Below are 23,283 nucleotides of genomic sequence, written 5' to 3' on the forward strand. Positions count from 1 at the left end.
TCCAACATCACATCATTAATGTTAAGGAGCATCACTCTCCAACACCATATCCCCTATAGATACTAAGGAGACTTTCTCTAACACCATGCCTCACTAGGCACTAAGGAGATATATGCCATATGGACTTTCACTATTCCTTCCTATAGGTGAACTTCCACCCCCTAATATAATCATGCTCACATTCATCATATGTAATACATATATGTTTCAAATTTCTCAATCAATCTATATAAAACTTTTCATCATTTCCATCATTGTAAATCATTTAACATGAATAAAAATTACATTTCACAATATGCAAGTAAAATCTCAAGTATAAATCAACATATCTACTAATAAACAGTTAAACAATCTAATTCAATAGTGCAAATTATTTTGTTACCTCAACCTTTTGTCACAAAAAAGCATTACCATGGCTTAACATTAGCTCCACACATATGTGCATGATATAGCTCGAGCAACACTCAATCTACACAATCAAGTGACAATTGTCAATTATTACTCCGAATAACACTTAAATTCCTTATCTAATAATATCAACCCTGTCAAAATACTCTAATCATCCTATTAAACACCACAACATATCAAAATTACTATCCAACTATCCACATTGTCCAAAAATTATCAAATTATGCCAAGAGTTCCTCTAAACCCTCTAAAATTATAAATCATGATAAAACTTATAAACCTAGAGTTAAAGGCTTGATTTAACTCCCCAAAACCTTAAATAAGTTAATGGGTTCAGTCTAAATCCAAGAAAACTGAGATCAAATCCCTCATTACCCTAAAAATTAGAGTTTTAGCATAAAATGGAAAGGGAAAGGAAAGGGAAGCTTACCCAATGATGACTCAAGCTCCAAATGCTTCCAACATGATTTAAAGATTGTGCCCTAGCAGTACATAAGCTCTCTCCGTCGTCTCTGATTTTTCTTTCTTTCTTCCCTTTAGTTTCAGTTTGTTTTCACAAACTGATAAATGCTGATTTTTGCACACCCACCGCGGCTTATAGCACAAAGCGTTCCTTATCAATTTAAACCTACCTTCATGCCATAGCCTACTCAAACCTATCCTTCTTCTAAGGCTGTCTAAAGATTCAAAAATTATATTAGCCTCCCATAAACATCATTAATTAATAATTTATCTAAATTGATTAAAATATCCTTGGAAACACTAAAAATTCATAATTTAAAAACTTAGGATGTTACATCTTGGATATAGTGGGTACCCAAAGTTTAGTGATTTAAACGGGTTGTTTAAGTGAGAATTGATGTTAAATGTTTAATCTTATAGATTAAATATTGATCAAATATTGATACACTAATGGATATATGTAGGGCTATTGCTTGACCGTGGTAACCTTTTTAGTGATAAAAAGATTGAGATAACTAAATTATCTAAGGTTGTTACTTGCATGTCTGGACAGTTGTGTGTTGTTGTAAAAGTTCATTCATCTATTACTTTGAACTAGTATATTCTTAGTAAATGATTAATGGATAATTATGTTTTGCATAATTATGGTTTTTAAAAGTTTTATGCTAAATCCTATGTTCATGTATATGTACTTGTGAAATTATATGATTGGTAGTGAAAATGACTATTTAAGTGTAAATTATAAATTTATGGCTATATGTGAAATGATTAAGAATATGTTTGGCATGATCATTATAAGAGGGTAGGAGTTCACTTTAGTGTTGTTAAGGGATATTGTTTAAAACTCCATATAGTACACTGGCATCATGGAGGGCCCTGTGCACAGTTTTATATTTGTTTAGAAGTTATAATACTATTTGAAATAGATTAGGCATACGTCACCTAGGGTATTCCTAGGAAGGGGGAATTTATGGTCTGTAGTGGGTGAAGACGTCCTTAACTAGAACTGCTTCCTATGATTGGTGAGCTTCAGCTAATCTACTCACATGGATTAAGTTCTATTAAATTATCAGCCCATAGATTTAGTCAAAAGAAATAAGAAGGATATAAAATGGTATGTTGATCATGCATCTCTCTATTGTAAATCCATGTGTGTGTTGTGTTATTTTCATATATGGAATATATGTTTTAAATACCATTTCACAGACTCACTAACTATTCTTATACACGAGTAGCTTGTTTAGATTATTTAGTTACTGAGTTCTCGACTCATCTTGTGGTTACATTTTACAAGTAAAGGTTTCGATAGAGGCAAAGGAAACGAAGGTTCTTTGGAGAATTAAGGGACTTGAGTTTGTATAGTCCTCTCACTCTATTTTGGATTGAAATGAATGATTTATCTTTATACCAACTTAGGATCATCTATTGTTTTGAGGTCATTTGCATGAGAATTGTTATGTAAAACTAGGTATCTTGGCTCGAGATATTGTAACTGTGATGTATTAGTTATGGGAGGTTGAGATAAAAGTGCAAGTGATATTTTTGTATTGATTGTGCTTTGGAATGGCCATAGGGATGTTTATTGAGAATTGTTGTTATCCCTTGAATTTATGTTAGATTTAAGGTTTTGATAGCCAATTCTTGCATGGAATGTTGTTGTTGTTGATTACCTGTGTAATCAAGTTATTTGTAGTCCATTTGAGTTAGTTCAAGTGGTTCAAGGTTATTGACACTAGTTTTAGGGGTTTAGACACCCTTATAGTTGTTTTGAAAGGCAAATAGACCATTTTATGTCTAGGTGTGAGACCAGTTTGTTTGTAGTGTTATTTGATTCCTATGCTTTCACTATATTATTTAATTGTTTTTAACTATTGCTTGAGCTCAAATGTTTTTTTAAAAAGGTTTCTTAGGATCCTAATTTCTTAAACTATTTTCTATAATAGCCTTATATAAGGAATTTTATTAATCTTGGTTATTATAATGGTGTCTTATGTCTTGTGTCCTGTATGTTTGGTAATGTTAAAGAAGACAGTACACTGTCAACAGTAAGTGGGCTAATCACACAAAAGTCTTCCATACTCGATCCATGGGTGGATTAGTACTACCTTAACCTCTGGTTTACTACTTAAACCCTAAGATGGTCTAGGTTACTTTGGGCTTCCTCTTGCATAGGCCTATCTTGGTACACAACTCTCTCTTCTTGTACTTTGTCCCTTAATATTGCATCATGGTCCAGGATAGTCTGCCTTATATCAACCATCATATTCTAAAATTCCTCTAGCAATTCATCACGCCTATCTCTCGATGGTGACTCTACTTATTGAACTTCTAGCATTTTCTCTTTCTCATTCACCAATACATGTCTAGCTTGAGTACCTCTCCTCATTATTTATTTCTTGCCTCTTAAGGATGAAAATTAGAAAATAAAGTGAGCGAAAAGGAAAGAGTTATGTAATGAATGAATATAAGTTGCCATATCTAAAGATGAATGAAGCAAAGAATCAAAATTACCAAATCTTGAAACTTGAAAAACTAATATCGGTAACCTCTCCCACTATCCACTTGATATTAAGAAAGGTTAACACAATCACCACAACACCACAACTGATTAATAAGAGTATGTATGTTTTAAAAGGTTTAGGATCTCAAGGCTCATTTAAAACCATTCAAAATCATTCTCATATAAGCAATGCACAATGGAAGCTTTTTTTTGCATTCATAACCTTCAATGCATGAATTAAAATCAAACAAGTAACTTTAATGAAGGGACCATACACCATGGTATGTGGTATAGAGCCACAAGCTCCCATTCTATGTCATGTGTCACGGCATATGCTGCCATGCACTGTAAAGCACATGACATATTTTTACTAATGGAGCACCTTTTTAATGGGCAACATTGCTACCATTAAGTTGATCAACTCAATGGTACTAATGTTACCCGCTTCTTTGCTTAGTAGGAGAGGTTATAGGATTGAGTCTCAAGGGTACACTTTACACCAAATCCATAAGAATTCAATCATTAAGAAGGCTTTAGGATGGTTGTACTACCAGTGTACCTTGTCCTAAGTAAATTAGGCTTAAGATAGTCCCACTCTTCACCCCACCAGGGAAACTTAGGGTGTAAACTCTAAGAAGAGGGAGGGCGAACATTGGACCTCCTTTCTCTTTGTACCATGATGCCTCACATTTTGAATACTTCTCCTCCTCTTCAAGCCCTTTTTTGTATAGACCATAATCATTAAGACATGCATGTATCTTTTTATATTTCATACCCATTGGGCATAAATATTCTTGGCATCATAGTAAGATTTGGTAGTACATCACCTTTTGGAAACATTAGTTGGAGAAGTTCTAGCAATCATGTAAAACTCTTATCACTCCACCTAACTCTTTCCTTTAAGAAAACCAGTTTTAACACCCTAGATAATATACTGAAATCGGTGCACTTTAGGTATAAAGGCTTCTTTGTGTTAGTGTACAAGTTTTCATAAACATGTGCTCGCTCAAAGGTTTCTTCCCCAACATCACTAATCATGTCTTCTAACCAATCTTCATCTATATCTACTTCATTATCAGTGTTATCAACTGTCATACATTAAGACATACTGCTAGGATTCAATCGTTCACTATGCTAAATTCATACCATATAATTCTAGCAAATCGCATCGCAAATCAAATGTTCTCTTATTTCGGCAACACTTAGTCTCCTCTCATTCAAACAATTAATGCAAGGACAATAAAACCTACCATTAGTATCAACAGTATTTTTCTTAGCAAATTTCAAAAACTCTTTAACCACATTATCATATTCAACACTTGTTCACCTGGCATTCATCCAACTATGTTTCCCTACTAAATTATATTGTTAAAATTCAATTTTGCACTAGTGATTATTGAAGTGATTTATCATCAATTTATATATTAGTATTAAAACACATTGAGAGAAATGTGTTTTTTAATTATATCTCTCCTCATTAACCTTTGAGGGAGAGTCTCAATTGATCAGTTTTTTTATCAAGGCCACTAATGCATTTACTAATCAAATTAAAAAAAGTCAGCACCTATCACTTGTTAAGGTTTTTCTATTTTTCAATTTTAATATATTAAGTCAGCACTTATCACTTGTTAAAGTTAAATCCTAATAGCAGGTGATCACTTGTATAAATTAAATTGAAAAATGTTGGGGATGACATTGCATCAAAAAAATTGAAGGATATTAGGTGTGTCTACATGAAATTTTGAGGGTATATTTATACCTTAGCTTAAAATAAAATTTGGCCTAAAAAGAGTTATTTCATACTTTTTTAAAAATAATATGACACACTAACAATAAAAAAATATTACACACGAAGAAAGGAATAAAAAAAGGTAAAAGAGTAAATTGGCCCCGTAAAGTATAGGTTTAAAAATGGCTCAGACCCTAAATTTATTTTTGGTGTAATATTTTCCTTTAACTTTTAAAAATGATGTAATTTAGTCCCTACCATTACAAATATTAACTTTGACTATTAGTTAATAAGAAAATAACAAAAAAAATGACCTTAAAAGTTATAGAAAATGACTAATAAAAATTTCTTGGTCTTTTTGGGTCCTTATATGTAATTTTTAGATTATTTATTGTAATTTTCTATCCTTTTTATAATTTTTGAGATCTTTTTTTTTGTCATTTTCCATTCAATTAATGACTAAAGTTAATTTTTATTAATAGTAAGTGTTAGACTACTTTCAAAAGTTGATGAAGAATAATACATCAAAAATAAGTTTAGGGCCTTAAATGTTGTTGGACTAATAGTTTCAGAGCCAATTTATTTTTTTTACATAAAAAACTAGGAAAACCTAAGGTAATGTTTGGGATTTTTTTTTTTTTTTTGTGGAAGTAGAATAGAACGGAATGGGATGGCTAGAAGCCATGAAAGTAAACCTACGACAATAAAGCAATAAAAGTGTATAATTCAAAGCACAGCCTGTATCATAAAAGCTCCAGGAAAACCAACATACAACTCTTGGCCAATGCTTCGGCCACTCGGCTAGGTCTCTCTCAAGTCGCAAGCAACCGGCAACTTTGTTCCCTAACCTATTGATTAGGGAGATGGTAATGTTGGAGCGACCTTTGCTTTCACATTTACATATGCAAATCAAACATCACAAATCCCAGGCTTCAACACACATAAATAAAGCTATCCACAACTCCAATTCAAAAGACCAAGGAAGTTATTCAAGACAGCTTAAGTCTTCAAATATGCAAATATAAAGTACGGTGAATCTTGGTGATCATGCTTTTCTAGTCACAGACAAGGTGACGTTGATGAATTCAGTCTTCTCTTTGGACATACGGTCTGTTAAGATCTCTTGGTACCTCTTGAAAACTTCTTCGATGATACCCTCTCCGAAGTGGCTGATCAGTAAAGGTTCGGCCACAGCTCTCATGCACTTTGTGACATTATATCCACCGTCACTCTCTACTTCAGACTTACTAAATTCACTGTCTACTGCGTTCCAGTCATCGTACGCATTCCAATTCACTGATGATACCTCCATGCGATTGATGTTGAATGACCCTTCTTTCTCTATCTCTTGTTCCACTTCAGATGGGGATGGTGTGTATTGGGGTATATTGAACGAGTCCACTTCCTCTTCTTTCAGCATTCCCTGTAAGTCATAGGAAAACAAATTAGTATTACGGGTATTTTTTGCTTGAAAATCAGTATTTCAAATCAACAACGGTTAGTTTCATTTTTGAATGGATAGAGACGGAGAATGGCTCATTCATATTAGCCATAATAAGCTTTCTAAAAGGATGGAAAGGGGACCAATAATTCATTAATGTGTTTAGTAAAACGACAGCAATGGGACCAATGGCTCACATCTCATCTATTATGAAAAGGACGACGGTGGAAGCTATTAAAATTAGAAAAATATAATGGGTACCACGGAGGCCATATCATTGAGAGCTTTAGCCATAAGTTCCCAAACAAGGCAGCATTCTTTGCTAGAGGGATCATCGCTTTTTCTTCCTAAAAATGTGAGCACCATGTAACCCCCTTCCACCACTTCCTTTGCGCGACACTCGAGAAACAATGAAAAGTCTTTTTGAAATTGCTGGTAATAAGCCTTCAACACATTTGAAGGGCTTGTGCTTGCCATGTAGATGTTGCCCTTATTGTTCTCCACGCCCTCGGGAACCTTATGCATTAACCAATCATCATCAATCAAACATTTCACTCTATATAATATTGTTTGCAATTTATGAGAGAAGGAAAAAAGATATCAACAATCTCAATTCAATCCAGAGAATATATAACACCTGAGATAGCCATTGAAGGCTATAAGAGGAATGGACAAAATGGAGACTTTTTGAAGGAAAAACCCTGCCATAGAAGGAACCAGGGACCCCGACTAAGAAGCAATGACCAACCCCAGAAACCATTTCATCACTGAGTTTTTCGTTGAAGCTTCCAAGAGACCTGAAGATGTTGTTGAAGTCATTTCCTGGAAGATCGTTCAAGAAGACTTGGTATTCTGGAGACTGATGGTTAAGCTCTCGGCAAAGCTTCTCCACTATTTTGATAACTTCAAAAACCACAAAGAAAGTGTTTGGACCAGAAGAGCAACCCAGGTCTGCAATCGCTAGTCTTTCAGGGAGCCTTCTGCGGCACAAGTTGGTTATGGCTTCCTCTCGAATCGGCTTTGTCAGTGTCAGCACCTTTTGCTGTTTCCCATCACCAAAATAGAGTTACTAAGTTGCATTCTGTGTTACTGATCAATTAGTTTACTGATCATATAGTTTCAATTCTCCGAAATATTGGTGCAGCAAGGAAGATGCAATCCATTAAAAGTGGTACTTAATGAATGATACCTGAACTAAGGAATTGTTTGCATAGCTTGCTTCTCCCATGCCCCCATTCATGTGCAGCACTTGAGTTACCTCCATATTCTTGGCGTCTTCTCTCTCTGTGATTGTTTTTTTTTTTTTAATGATTTCTTAAGTATCCCCTGCTGTGTGTGTTTTTGTGTGTTATGAGTAATCTATTTATAGATGCTGCGGCTCTTTCGTACGTGGGAGAAAACATGATTTCCAAGTTAGACGCGGGCCCCACATTTTACTCAGTATTAACCACTTATAAACAGTATCATTGGTTGTCTTGTAAATTAACTTTGTGTGTGTCTGTGTGTGTGTGTGAGTGACTCTGTCACTGATATTAGATAAGCAGCGTTGAGCTCATCAAGAGTCGGATTCCGTAACGTTGGCCATGTTGTGACTTTTGTGCATGCTCCCAGCGCTTTTTTTTTTTTTTAAATTAAATTTAATCAAATTATTTTCTTCAACAAACCTCATGTTGTCGCTTTGCTCCATTGAACTACGATCGAGGTCCTACGGACATTACATTTAATATATCACGCTTGTATAGGTCATGCGATGCGTACATGCGAGCGTCGTGTATTACCTTTTACGTGATCCTCATCAGGTGATAATGACATGATTGATTAGAAAATTAATTGGGAAAATCACAGTAAAGGAGCTTTAGAGCATTTTATTTACAGAAAATGACTAAATGATTTATAGTTTACTCAACAAGATCAAGCGATTAAAATGTAATTAAATTTTAATATGAAAAATCAAAGATACTCTTCATTTTAAAAAAATTCCCTCGCTATCACCAGGCGTCGAAGCTTTGGCACGGATGGTCAGACTGCTCGCCAAAGCTGGTGGCCAGACCCAACGAGAAGGACAAAATAAATATTTTTGTTTTAAGCTCACCAAGAGAAAGTTTGAACTCACATCCCTTTAGCCACCAAAAAAATAGCTAGCTAGCAATTAAATTAGCAATTCTTTTCAATTATATAATAAAATCTTTATATATATATATATATATATGTTTTTCTTTATTCTTACTTTTCATGTCAATACTTATCAAGAGCTTAATAGTTATTTATCATTTCACAAATAGCTACTTGTTAAATTATCAATGAAACTTGTTAAAAACTTTAATATGTATTGGTTTTTATAAATGTTTACTTATTTTTATTATCAAGAATGACAAGTCCCCATTAGTAATTTAACAAGCAATTATTTATGAAATAACAAGTCTCGTTACTAGTTTTAATTTTTTTTAATAATTTAACAAGTAACTATTTGTGAAATGATAAGTCCTGTTAATTACTAGCTTTGAAAATTTCTCTTAATAATTTGACAAGTAAATGTTGGCAAAACGACAAATTTATATAAGCTTTTAACATGTAAAATGTTAGTAATAAAAACAAATAAATATTTATAAAAATAATTTTATATTAAGTTTCTTTAACAAGTTCCCATTAATAATTTAACAAGTAACCATTTGTGAAATAACAAGTCTTGTTACTAGCTTCAAAAATTTCTCTTGATAATTTGGAAAGTAAATTTTAGCAAAATAACAAATTCATATAAACTTTTGACATGTAAAATTTTACTGATAAAAATATGCAAACATTTATAAAAATTATTTCATATTAAATTTCTTTAACAAATCCCCATTAATAATTTAACAAGTAACCCTTTGTGAAATAAAAAATCTCCTTACTAACTTTAAAAATTTTTCTTGATAATTTAACAAACAAGTCCCCATTGATAATTTAACAAGTAACTATTTGTAAAATAATAAGTCCCATTATTGACTATGAAAATTTTTCTTGATAATTTGAAAAATAAATTTTAGTAAAATAATGAGTTCATATAAACTTTTTGTATAAAAACAAGTAAAAATTTATAAAAACCACTCTATATTAAAATTTTTTTAATAAGTCCCATTAGTAATTTAACAAGTAGCCATTTGTGAAACAACAAGTTCCGTTACTAACTTTGAAAATTTCTCTTAATAATTTAACAAGTAAATTTTAGTAAAATAAAAAGTTTATATTAGCTTTTGATATGTAAGTTTTTGGTAATAAAAATAAATAAAAATTTATAAAAATTAGTGCATATTAAATTTTTTAACAAGTCACATTAGTAATTTAACAAGTAATCATTAAGCTCCTGACAAGTATTGGCAAGGAAAGTGAGAACAAAGTAAAATATATATAAAGAATTGTATTATATAATTGAAAGGCATTGCTAGCATAGTAGCTAATTATACTTTTAGTGGCCAAGGGGATGTGGATTCAAACCCTCCTTGGCAACATTTAAAAAAATTAATTTATCTCCCTTACACGTTTAGTTAATGGTGTCAAAGCTTTGACAGGCAGTTTGATGCCGGAGCTCTAGCATCTAGTCTGGTGAGGTGGTCCAATCATCTAAGCGGAAACTCCAACAATTGGTGATGGCGGGGGGATTTAAAAAAAAAAGAAATGAAGGATAATTTTATCTTTTCAAATTAAAATTTAATTATATTTTGATCCCTTGGTCCTGCAAAGTAATTTCAAAATTATTTAATCATTTTTTTAAATAAAATACTCTAGAAGTCCTTCACTTTGATTTTCCCAAATTAATTTGCAGGACGTACAAGCCAAACAAGCACTCTTTTCAGTCCCTTTGGTAGGATGTTTTGGAATTTTTCACACAAATTAAAATAAGTTAATGTTTTTAGATGGTTTCAAACATTTAATATTTCAATTCTATTCCTATTAATTTAAGGGAACCTCATCATCATGCCTTATTTATTGTTCAGTTAAAGTTATTAAAATTATATATAAGAGTAATAATTTGATATTCTAATTAAGTACCTTATGAAAGTTGGAGAAAAGTTTATTTTTAAACGGCACTTATATAAATGCTTGAAACTATCCCAATTGAGCCCATTTGTTTTAAAAATAAAAAATAATAAATATCAAGATATGTTTTTTTAAAAAAAAAAAAAGCGATGCACTTGGAACATGCATAATATAGGTAGGAGAATGATGGTTAAGACCCTCGTAAATAAATTTATTGCAATAAAGAACCATTAATTTTGTATTAGCTATTATCTTGTAAAAACACGTATATGTTATTGTGAAAAGCTGAACCTTAACTTATATTTTCTGTTACTGTTATTTAAAAATTTAACAAGTTAAAGTTTTTCTTTTAACAATAATATATACGTGTTTTCACAAGATAATATCGTATGCAAAACTGATAGACCCTTAGTATAATAAATTCTTTCAAGAGAGTCTTAAATGTCATTCTCCCTATAATTTTATATTACAACAATCACTTTTTGTTGCATACACCCCCAGTAACTAAAAATTACAATCTTTCAAAAGAATTCTTTTGCCAATCTATTTATAAGAGCTTTGTTGGCCAAGATATTTTTCAATTTCTTTCTCTTTTTACTTTGATTACTATTGCTACTTCTTCTTCACCAGTTGTTTTTATTTCTCCTAACATGAACTTACTAGATGTCTTTTTCTAGCTTTTTAATATATGATTGATCTTTTACCAAAAAAATATAGTTAATGTGCAAATCTGTACCCAAAGTATTTTGCAAGGTGCAATTGGTATTCCTAATTTTTTGAAGGTGCAATGTGTCCCCTTAATGTTTTGGAAAACACAGCAATGTTGCCCAATCTTAATAAATCCAAATGTTTGGCCCTTAATTGACCCTCTATGCTAAGGTGGTATGTCCATGTAGCGTCCTTCACTTTCTTCCTTGATTTTTCGTGTCACATGAGAGAGAGATATTGAAGAATCATTCAGACGCTAACTAACTTCTCTTAGTGCTATCTTCTTCATTTTCTCTTCCAATTTTAATAGATCTAAACCCTTGCAACAAATTCAAACATGAGTTCTTGATTTCCAAAGTTCAACATAGGAGCTAGCATAAAAAAAGCATAGAATCTGAACAATAAGTCTTGAGAACCTTCATCAAAAACCTAAAGAAATTTGGGCATGGAGTTAGGGATTTGAAGTCCTTGATGTTGAAAGGTGGAAGCTTTACTGGTTGAATAGAAGGAGAATTTCTCCAATAAGGAAGCATTATGGGTTGACTCATGAACATAGTTCACTACTAGTTCTACCACGATAGTGTCATCTTTGGCACCATTGACCTCATCTTCGATGATGCCAACAAGGTCTTCTAGAATTACACGGTAGTCATCAAGTCACAACTGGAATAGCATTGTCTCCTCCTATGGCCGTAGCACGATCAACAAGTGCCAAAGTTTCAGATTTATCATTTTATTATCGACCCACTCTACCCACATCATTGATTATAGTGAAGCAAATGAGTATCATTGCATGTCACTTGTAACATCCTAAGTTTTCTAATCCAAAACCTATTAGTTAATTAAAGAAAAATTAGTAAGTTAATCATATTTTTAGAGGTGTTAATTGATATTATGGGTCATTAGATAACTTCAAGGTTGAACGAGGATGGAAGTTAGATTGAATCGGGTTCAAATGGCATGAGGAAAAGTGAGAGTTGCTCACTGTGCCACATACCACAATAAGTACACCACATGCTGTGGCATATGGCACAATTTTAGCATTAAGAATTGTGTAATTTCAATTTGAGAAATCATAAGAAAGGTGGGGTTTTAGGGAGCTTGAGGGAGAAAGGGAATCCTATACTAAGGCTTCAAATTAGGTGATCTTGGAATTTAGTTTGGACCTTTAAACTCTTGGGTAGGCTTCTTATTGCTCTCTTCTACCTTCCATCTTGTATTCATAAGATCTGGAGTATCTAGAGTTGTTACTGACTCAAAGAAGCTAGGGGTCCATGTTTAAAGGCTTGCTTGTGACTCTTAGAATTTGATTTGAGTTTCTTTGTCTTTGGGAAAATGATCTTATGAAGCTTAATAATTGGGCATTGTAATTTGAAAAAACCCTAACTTGATTTTGGGAATTTGAAGTTATAAGAGTGGATTAAGTGAGTAACTTAGTTTATAAGTGCTAAGTGAGGATAATAAGTGGGCTGTAGCTTCGAATAGCTCAACGATAGATGATATGGGTTGTTGATAGCTAAATATAGTTAAATTTAGCTAAAGAAGTTGTAGGAGCTTACATTAGCCACATGTAACTCTTTTTGTGTCAAAAAAGTTAAGGTAACTAGATGATTTATACTATTTATTGCCTTGTGAAATTATTTACAAGTTATTTGTGAACCATATAATAGATTATATAGATATACAATTAGAACTTGTAGAGCAAGAAAAGAAATGAATTTCTAAAAAGATATGTAATGCATGCTTAAATTGTATTTTTAACTATAAGGTAAAAGTATTATTGAATGTAATGTTATTACATTGGCATTATAGCATATTTATTTGATATAATGTAATAATGTGACTTGCACATGCATGATTATGATGCCATTGGTAATGCATGTTAATGTTATCTGTGTATGTGAAAATCATGATGTAGCAGAGGTTTGGATGGAATTCATAATCATGCATGAGATAATTGTTATTACATAATAATGCAGGAAACTTTGATTTATTTACCCCACTTCACTTATTTGTTTACACTTGAACATATAAATGTAAACTATTTTTAGTTACTAGGACATTTTCCCACCTCATGATTACTTTTTACAAGTTTAGAGATGAAAAGGAGCTAAGGAAAGAGCCAAGCAAAGAGTATCTAGTTTACTATCAGTAATGCCCTTATTTTGAGTTTTTCTTTTGTGTACATGAATGCAAATATAGACATATGGTTACCAATTAGGGATTTCACTTTTTCTTTTTGCATGGTGAATTTATGAGTTATGTATTTGATATTTTAGCCCAAAAATATATGTTTTGGAATACACGTGTAAGGGCCAAAATGTTAGTACAAATATAAAGTTAGTAGAAATGCACATATATGGTTGAACTAAACTTATAGTGTATATTATGATATTTTAGCCTAGCATGTATGTTTGGAGAAAAAATTGTGAAAATAGACTAAAATAGGAATATAAGTGTATGTTTATGGTGATTAGATGTGATGTGTTGTGAAGATTTGACCTAATAATGAAATATGGTGAATTTCATGAAATGGTTTTTATTTATGTGAAATCGGGGCTTTAAGTGGTCAAATCTTGCATGTGATGTTTTATTATCTATATATCTATTCAATCAGGTGTACAATAGCCTATTAGACTTAGTTTAAACCCCAAAGTTAATTAATAGTATAAGTTTTGAGATTTGGGCACTTGTATACATGAAATTTGCTTTTAAAATGGTCATTTGGCATCAGGTGTTTAATTTTCAAATATAATTTTGGATTGAAATGAAATTAGTGCCATTAGCTAGATTATTGAATAAATTTCTTGTAAACATTTGAATCACTCCAATCAAACATTGAATGCGAAAATGGCGCGTGTCAAAAATTTACTTTGAAAAGCTATCATGACAACAAAAATATTGTCATGAAATGGCACATGTGCCATGACATATTGTACACAAGCCATGATGTATGGCATAAGGGCAAAACTAAGCACTTTATGCCACAAGCTGCAACATATGTGTCAAAAATGCAAAAGTGACTTTTTTACCCCTATTTTATTGTATGATTCATTCTTATATTCTTCCATGCTTCCTATACTTTTAAATTCTAATTAATTTGAGCTCAAAGTATCAATTTGAAGGTTTTCTTTGGATCCCAAACATTTTCAAATGTATTTCAAACTTTTAATTTTTGTTTAATCTTTCTATGATTAAGGTAAACTGAGGAACTTGATGACTCCTAATTACTATTATGCATTATGATTATAGTGATTATTGATAATGTTAAAATAGACATTACACTTGTGCCTCAGCTAGAACCACTTAACCTTGTTGAAATCTTGCTCAAACTTGCAGTGTGCTGTGATTGTCGCCTTCACTATTGCTCCCAAGTCCATTGTTGTCTCGTGCCTGGTCTTTCAACACGACATAACCTCCCACACCTAACAAGGTGGAAAATCTCTCTCTCTCTCTCTCTCTCTCTCTCTCTCTCTCTCTCTCTCTCTCTCTCTCTCTCTCTCTCTCTCTCTCTAAACCAATAATAGATCAAAGAAGAAAGTGAGGAGGATGCCACATGGAGATGCAGCAATGAAGATAGGATGGACTGGAAGGTCATGGCCCCCTAATTTTTTTAGTAAAATATAGGAGTTATATATTTTCAATTCCACCAAAGTATGTTTGTGTGTATTTGATACTAAACATAAGATCTACTTTCTTTTTAATAAATATAGACTAATATATAAAAAGTTGAAAAAATTAATATGTAAAAAATATGTTTTCTTTATTTATAAATAAAATAAAATATATTATATTATGTAATTTTTTTCATTTGAGTTAAGAATATATGTATACTATGTTGCGTATGAGAATTCAAATTGCAGCTGCCCATCATCAAATACTCAAATAATTTCATAATTCAATTGTCAATTATTAAGCGATGAACTTGGTTGAATTGATGAATTAATAAAACAATTCCTTTATGCTTCTGGCCTTTGGTCTTCCCTTTCTCTTTGTTTTTATTTACTTGTCGCTAAATTGATGACCCTGGTCGTAATCTCAATCTCGTGATCTTGGCGGTGTATCAATTAAGCAAATATAAAGGACAATATTATGGTGAGCTACTCCAATATCCATGTGCCTTGCTCTTTTATTGTTTATTATTTTATTGTACAATTTGTGTTATAATTTGCAATACCTTATATATATTTAATATATTGTGCACTTTGTGTATGATTCTTTTCTGAAAAAAAAATACAATCATTAATTTTATAATTTTATCAAATTTTACTTTTAGTCTCTTTAGTTTTTTTTTTTTCTGTTTTCAACAAATTAAAAACATTGAAAACATTGAAACTATATGGATTTAAATAACAAACGTCACCCAATCTTGTTAAAATTATAGGGATTAAAAACATTAAAAAAACTATAAGAATTAAAAATAAAACTTGATAAAACTACAAGGACTGATGATTATGTTTTTTTTCTTTTTAATATTTTACAATCCATATTTTTTATGAGTGAAAACGATGTCTCATAGATTTTTTAAAAAAAACCTATTGATTCAAATGATAGTATCTGTTTTAATTTGAATTACCAAATTCAACATGATACATGCATAATATATTTTAATATAGAATTTATCTAACATGTAGTCACGTGGTGACATCAAGAATATAAAGAATGGTTGCTTAATAAAGAGTAGTTAGTCTTTCTCTGTCCTTTGAAGTATCTGTTTGCGCAAAAAATAATAGGAGAATTCAAAGTGGCTAATTTATAAATGTCATTGTATAGGCTATCATATTTATGCACTTTTCAATACTTCAACAAATATCACATAACATATTTTTTTAATATCTAACTTTTAAAAAAAATATTTATATATATATATATATATTTGGAGTGAGGGGAGTGTAAATTTTCAATTACATATATAATACATAGATGATGCGTATGATGTCAATGTGTACAGTGTACGCATATTTTCAAAGGCAAAATTTCAACCACCCATATTTCGATTCTATAGCTAATGTCCTGGTGTGGACCTGGGCTCGTTAGAACGAGACGTGGATTTAATGAAACAGGAGACATGTGAAGCGCTCAGAAAAGAAGCCATATAAGAATTTTACAACTATTTATTTTATTTATAAATTATTTTTGATATATTTATTTAGAATTATAGAAACATTTAATAAACAGACATCGTTGTCAGTTTGAAGACGTCATTATTCGTCATTTTGTTGAGTTCACACCTCTCACATCTCAATGCCCTTCTCGCCAAAACTACGTGTTTTGAAGAACCAAATGTCTCATCCCAAAAAAAAAAAAAAAGAACCAAATGTCGGCTGACCATTCTGAGGCGCATATTATCAAAGAGGTAAGAAGAACCCTGGAATTTTGCTTTCCTTTTTTTTTTTTTGGGCAAAAGAATTATGACCTTAATTGAAGCTCGCAATTCTCAACTGCAACGAAGGTGTGGACCACATGCATTTTCCCATTTTTTTTAAAATATTCCTTCCGTCTAATGGTTTATGATATATTTAATTAAATTTTAACTCTCAAATAATTACTTACTTTTAAATTAATATTATTTTTTTATAAAATATTCTACAATAAATATAAAATTATTTATTTAGGAATTTTTAGAGAAAAGGCAATGATTATATCTCAAAAAGTTAAAAATACCTTATATTTTTTAATATCAAACTCCTCAAAAATTACTTTTATTTTTTAATAAAAAGAATGTGTGTATATATATATATTTATTTTCTTTAACAACAATGACATTCTTTATTTTGAATTTAAGATATAACTATAGAAGCACAAGTTTGCCGAACTAAACGATTCTTAAATTTAACATGCTAATTAGTATAGAAGATGATTTGACATAACTAAATATATACTTCTTAAGTCAGTAATTTAAAACAGATTTAATTTTACTCCTTGTATACGCTTTGTAATTTGTTAGCTTCTTCGCTATATGTTTATGTTCTTTCTTCTTATTCTTCTTATTGCGCATCAGAAGGTCAAAAAAAAAAAAAAAGCTAAAACAGACCTTTAAACTTATAACTTGATATAAAATTTAATTTAATTTTTTAATTTTATTAAATATCTTTAAATTTTCTAACTCTAACACCATTAATTTTAAATGGTTATTTTTTATATCAATTATGATTATTTTATAAAAATTAAGCTTAATATGTCAACATTTGATAATATTTTATTAATATTTAAATTATCAATGGAACACTTCTTGTTGATAAAATTAACAATGTAATAGTTAAATGACTGAAAAAAACTTTATAAAATTGAAGGACAAAAGTAAAATTTTGTATCAAGTAAAAAGATTAAAGCTGTATTTTAGCAAAAATAAAATACAAAGCTCTTATATATTTTGGATATCATATATTAATTTCAAAAAAAAAACAAATGATGATATTAAGAATTAAAGGATAAGAAGGTAGATCATATTTTCAGGTTATATAATAAAAAAGAGGGAGAGTTGGAATACCGTCACATATGATATACTCTCTTAGACACTTTTATTTTTTTTATACATTTTAAAAAAAGTTAATTTTTTTATATCATAAAAAAATGATATGTACTTTTATTTTTATCATTAATTTTAAATATTAATACAGTTACATTAAATACCTTTAAATTAATCAAAAATGATTAAATTAAAAAAAGTGATTTAATTATTATAAAATATTATGTATCTTAAAATAAAAAATACTTTTAAAATGTGTTTTTATAAATAAAATTGGAGAAAGTATATATTCATATACACACACACATATATATATATACTTTTTTGATTGTATTTACGTGCAGGCTTAATTAATGAATTAGTTCAGCGAATGCAAAATTAAAAATTCAAATTGATAAAAATGAAAAGTCTTTTTATATATTGCGAATTTTGCAAGATTGTGGTTGTTGAAACTCGAAACTACTAATTTTTACAAACCTTTTTAGCCCTTTGGATTTCTCACATGGAATCTTTACGAAATCAAGTGGGATAAAAGCGAAGGGATATATTGTGTGACGTCACCGAGGTGGCATGATCAGACATGAAAGTCTGGAGTCAATATTAGAAGTAAATAAAGAAATCTCACCTCGAAAAAAAAAAATGTATTCTCTCAATTAAAAATTATAAAATATTTTTATTTAAATCTCATCTTAATAAAAAATTATTTATTTTTAAATTAATTTTATCTTTGTACATTTTCTTTTTATTTATTAAAATATTTTATTTTAAAATAAATATAAAATGATTTATTCAACATGCGTACTTTTTAAAAAATATAATAATTATAATTTAAAATATTAAAAATATATTATATTTTTAATTTTTTAAAAAATATTTTATATTTTTAAATGAAGGAAGTAAAATTTTAAGTATGTTAAATCAAATAATTAAAGTTATTTTAGTAAAATAGATTATTATTAAAAATATTTAATATAAAAAATTTAATATGATATCATTCATTTGGGACCAAAATAAAAAAAATAGGGAAAATGGGGAAAATAATGAAAGAATGAAAGATGATAAAAAAGACTAAAAAAGAAAGAGGGAAGAAGAAGAAGAAATTGAACAAAACTAAAACCTTTAAGACAAAAAAAGGAATAAACCCAAGCAAAAAGAAGAAGAAAAAAATAGAAAAAAATAATAGAAAAATATTAGAAACAAATAAAGAAGTTTAACATCTAAAATATATGAGATAAATTAAGAATATATAAATTTTAAAATGTATTTAATCAAATAATTTAAATTACTTTGAAAAAACAGACTATTTAAAGTATATTTAATATAAAAAATTTAACTGTTAAAATGTAAAATTCATGATTTTTTAATTGTAAAATCATGAGACTAACTTGAGTGATAAAATAAATTGTAGAAAGTGATCCATATGCAATCATATTATAAGATAAAAGCAACATTGAAAAGAGTAAATTGTAGAACATGACAACATTTAATAATATTTTTTTAATATTTGAAAGATTAATATAAAATTTCTCATTAATGAAATTAACAATATTATAATTAAATAATTGAAAAAAAACTTTATAAAATTAATAAACTAAAATGATATCTCGTATAAAGTTAAAAGATAAAAGTGTTTTAGCAAAAATAAATTACAAAAGTCTTGTATATTTTGGATAGCATATACTAACTCTATTTTAAATTATAAGATACTTTTGAAAGAGTTTCTTCGTCTTAAAATAAAAAAATTTGGATAGATTAATATTTTATTAAGTGTACTAATTTTAATATTATCCTTTCTCTTTCTATAATTAATTTTCATCCATTCTCTTTTCAATATATTAAATGAAGGATATTTTTAAAAGTTTATATTTTTATTTTTAAAAAATAAGATTGTTAAGTGTATTTAATGAGGTTTATTGATATATGAAATTTTATCTAAAAGTGTTTTATAATTTGAGATGGAGGAAGTATTAATTTCAAGAAAAATAAAGGATGACATTAAGAATTGAAGGGATAAAGGGTGGATCACATTTTCAGATTATATAAATAAAAAAGAGGGAGAGTTGGAATGTCGTCATCACATATGATACACACACAGATGTATACTTTTCTGATTGTATTTACTTGTAGGCTTAATTAATGAATTAGTATAGCGAATGCAAAATTAATGTTTAAATTGATAAAATGAAAAGCCTTTTTATGTATTGTGAATTTTGCAAGGGTTTGGTTGTTGAAACTTGAAAGTGCTAATTTTTAAAAACCTTTTTGTCTCATTGTATTTCTCACATGGAATCTTTGCGAAAATCAAGTGGGAGAAAGCGAAGAGATATATTGTATGACGTCACTGAAGTGGCATGCTTGTACTACATGAATGCCTGAAGTCAACACTAGAGATAAGGAAATAAGGAAAAACTATGTTCAGGTCTCACACATAAAAAATTAATTATGTTATCAATAATTTTAATTTAATTATTAATAAATTTTATAATATTTAATTTTTTTATGTAGGACTTCAATATAATTTTTTAAAAAAAAATTTCACATATAAAAAGGTAAAGATAGATTGATAATATAAAAAATTTAGGGTATCTAATGTAATTATTTAAGTAATTTTGACAAAATAGACTACTATTAAGCATATTTAATATAAAAAGTTTAACATGATATCATGAGCTATTCAATTAGAGACTAAAACAAAAGAAAAATAACAAAAATGAGAGAAAGGGGGGAAATGAAAGAATGAAAGATGAAAAAATAAGCGATTAAAAACGAAAGAAAGAAGAAGAAGAATTGAATGAATTTAAAACCTTTAACACTTAAAAAAGTATAAGCTCAGGTAAAAAGAAGAAGAAAACAAAAAAAATGAGAAAAAAAGAAGAAAAATAATAGAGAAAATATTGAAAATAAATTAAGAAGTCCCACATTTTAAACATTGGAAGATAGATTAGGAATACATAAAATTTAAGATGTGTCTAACCAAAGAGTTTAAGTTATTTTTGATAAAGTAGACTACTTTCAAACAAACTTAATATAAGGAGTTTAGCTCTCAAAGTGTAAAATTCAAGATTTTTTTCAATAAAAAAAAATCATGAGATCAACTTAAGTGATAAAGGTAAATTGTAGAAAGTGGTCCATATGCAATCATATTATAAGAACTAATCAACATTGAAAAGAGTAAATTGTAGAACATGAAACACAAAAAGTGGTCCATACATGCAATATTCCTAATCATTTAAACATGCATATAGCTGGTAATAAAATTTGAAGTGTTGGACAGTTTTGTTTTCATTCCACCAACTACGGTTGCACAAAGGATTGAACAGGACTTAATTTCGGTCTAACCCGAAGTCTAGTGTCTTTTATGAAAAGGACTAGGTTAGGCAACTCGCAATCCAATCTGGTCCAATAATCGAAAGATTAACAAAATTGAACTTGGTCCATAGGATTGAGAGACTAATTCTGTTATCTAGTACTTAACTTTTTTTCCTTTTTCCTCTATGAGAGGTGATAATCCATTTCAACTTGGAGAAATTAAAAACTTCAATAAAATACAATTTAACAAGGAGGCAATATCTAAGCAAACATGAAGGCAAATGTTAAAATTTGATGGGAGAAAGAATGGCATTTAAATTTGCTAGACCATGCCAAATCTCAAATTCAAAATATTTTCCTTTAAGTGCAAAATGTCCTATGATGCATACTATACAAGTGTGCCTAGTTGGGAAACTTTATGTATTATGTGCAAAACATCTACATGGTGCACAACAGAGGATTGAAACATGATGCCCCATCATTTTGTTTTATATATTCATTTTTTAACATGGAACATTAGTTTGTTTGAGATTAAAGCTGTGCCACATGTCACTTCAACTTTAAAACTAGATTATTCTTTCAAGAAAAATGACATTTTAGGAAGATTTTTGATAAAAATATCAGCTTTTAACTTCAATACCTAATTATACAAAGACAAATCCGACATGTGTTCAAGCCTTGGAAATTCTTAGGTTTTCAACAACGTGTTTTTTTCCTTTTGATATACAAGTTTTATTTCTTCGATGCTATAACAAAGAGGAAGCAAGCCTTTGCTTCATTATAAAAATATTAGGACTATAGATCGAAGATAAGCTTTAAGATAAAAGAAACAAAAATAAGGCAATAGAATCATCAAATTAGATGTATAAAAATCTAAAACCAACAATGATTAAATGCTACCTGTGGACGACTGAAAAAGAAATTAACATCAGCAAGTAGTAGAAATACCTCAAGATAGTAGAACATGAAGGAATCAAAGGACCCACAGTAAGCAACTTGAATGAGAGGTGAGAGGCGACAGCGCGAGGTGAATCAGAGGAAAGCCAACATGATGTGTGCAATATCTCCTCATACCAAATTGTTTCCTCCACATCAATCTGACCTACGGAGGGGTTAACCAAATCACCCCATCTACTTACCAAACTATGTTTATAGAAAATCTTATTTTGAAAAGCTTAAGACCTAAAACTTCTTTGATAAAATCATTGAAAAACAATCACACATCAAACATTGCATAGTGAAAGATGAATTCTTGCATTTATCACTCTCAAATCATGATATGAAATCAAAGAAATAAGGCCAAAAAATGGGCAATACATTGCGGCATGCACCACATGCACCAGGGCATGTGGCACAAAGCCACGAGCTCTCGTTCTGTGCCATGCGCGGTGATTTGTTGAGCCATATGCCGCAGTGCACATAATAAAATCTTATTGTCATATAATAGTTCACAAAGGTGAAATTTTGATGTGCACCATTCCAAATGTGACATTCGATCGGATTGATTCAAACGTTCACACGATGCTTATTCTATAAACTAGCTAATGAGATAAGTTTGGACATGATCTAATGGTCTGATCAAAATTTAGATACTCGAGTATAAAAAGTTACTTTTACTATAAATCTTACGCATCAAAACGTTCAAATTACACACTTTTTCTACAAAAAGTCTCATTAAGCCATTTTGGGCTTAGAACCAAGTCCAAAATGACCAAATACACTTAATTGACTCACAACCACAACATATATTCATATAAATCAAGATTTTTCCATTCAACCGCCTATTTACAAAATCAAAAGGTTGTATACATTATTACTAGTTTATACAATATAGGCTATTTACTCATTCAATCACCATATGTTCACTACCAACATATTTACACATGTTCACAACTAAATTGTAGCCCTCAATCACATAATTCACACATATATTGAGCTAATATTTTTCAAAATCATTACAATTCACAACTCAAAATATGCATATGTCATCCTAGGGTAGCCTTTCATTTACAATATTCACAACAAGCTAAGTTCATTACACAAACTCTAATTTGCATGGTTTTAATAGCATTAAGCTGGCCCTAAGTCTTTCCCTTTGCCCAACTCACTACTTTGACCAGTGAAAATGTAACCATTAAGTGAGATAATAATCTCAGTAACAAAATAACTCACTACTATTAACTATCACAGGTGACTATAAGCAAGTATTACATAATATACAATTGAACATAATATATAAT

At 29.9% G+C, this 23,283-nt stretch overlaps 1 protein-coding gene across 1 annotated transcript; it reads right to left on the reverse strand.

Annotated features, from left to right (window-relative positions):
* Positions 1-5,798: 5,798 nt before the first annotated feature.
* Positions 5,799-7,866, reverse strand: LOC129312111 (S-adenosyl-L-methionine:benzoic acid/salicylic acid carboxyl methyltransferase 2-like). The gene is made up of 4 exons (XM_054954702.1): positions 7,730-7,866; positions 7,178-7,582; positions 6,802-7,056; positions 5,799-6,522 (listed from the first exon to the last, which is right to left on the reverse strand). Exons 1-4 carry the CDS (start codon positions 7,802-7,804, stop codon positions 6,145-6,147), a joined length of 1,113 nt encoding a protein of 370 aa, XP_054810677.1. The 5' UTR covers positions 7,805-7,866; the 3' UTR covers positions 5,799-6,144.
* Positions 7,867-23,283: the final 15,417 nt, after the last annotated feature.

The sequence above is a fragment of the Prosopis cineraria genome, unplaced genomic scaffold (assembly GCF_029017545.1).
Source record: "Prosopis cineraria cultivar Desert tree isolate PC_DT_omini unplaced genomic scaffold, ASM2901754v1 PC5, whole genome shotgun sequence".
NCBI lineage: Eukaryota > Viridiplantae > Streptophyta > Magnoliopsida > Fabales > Fabaceae > Prosopis > Prosopis cineraria.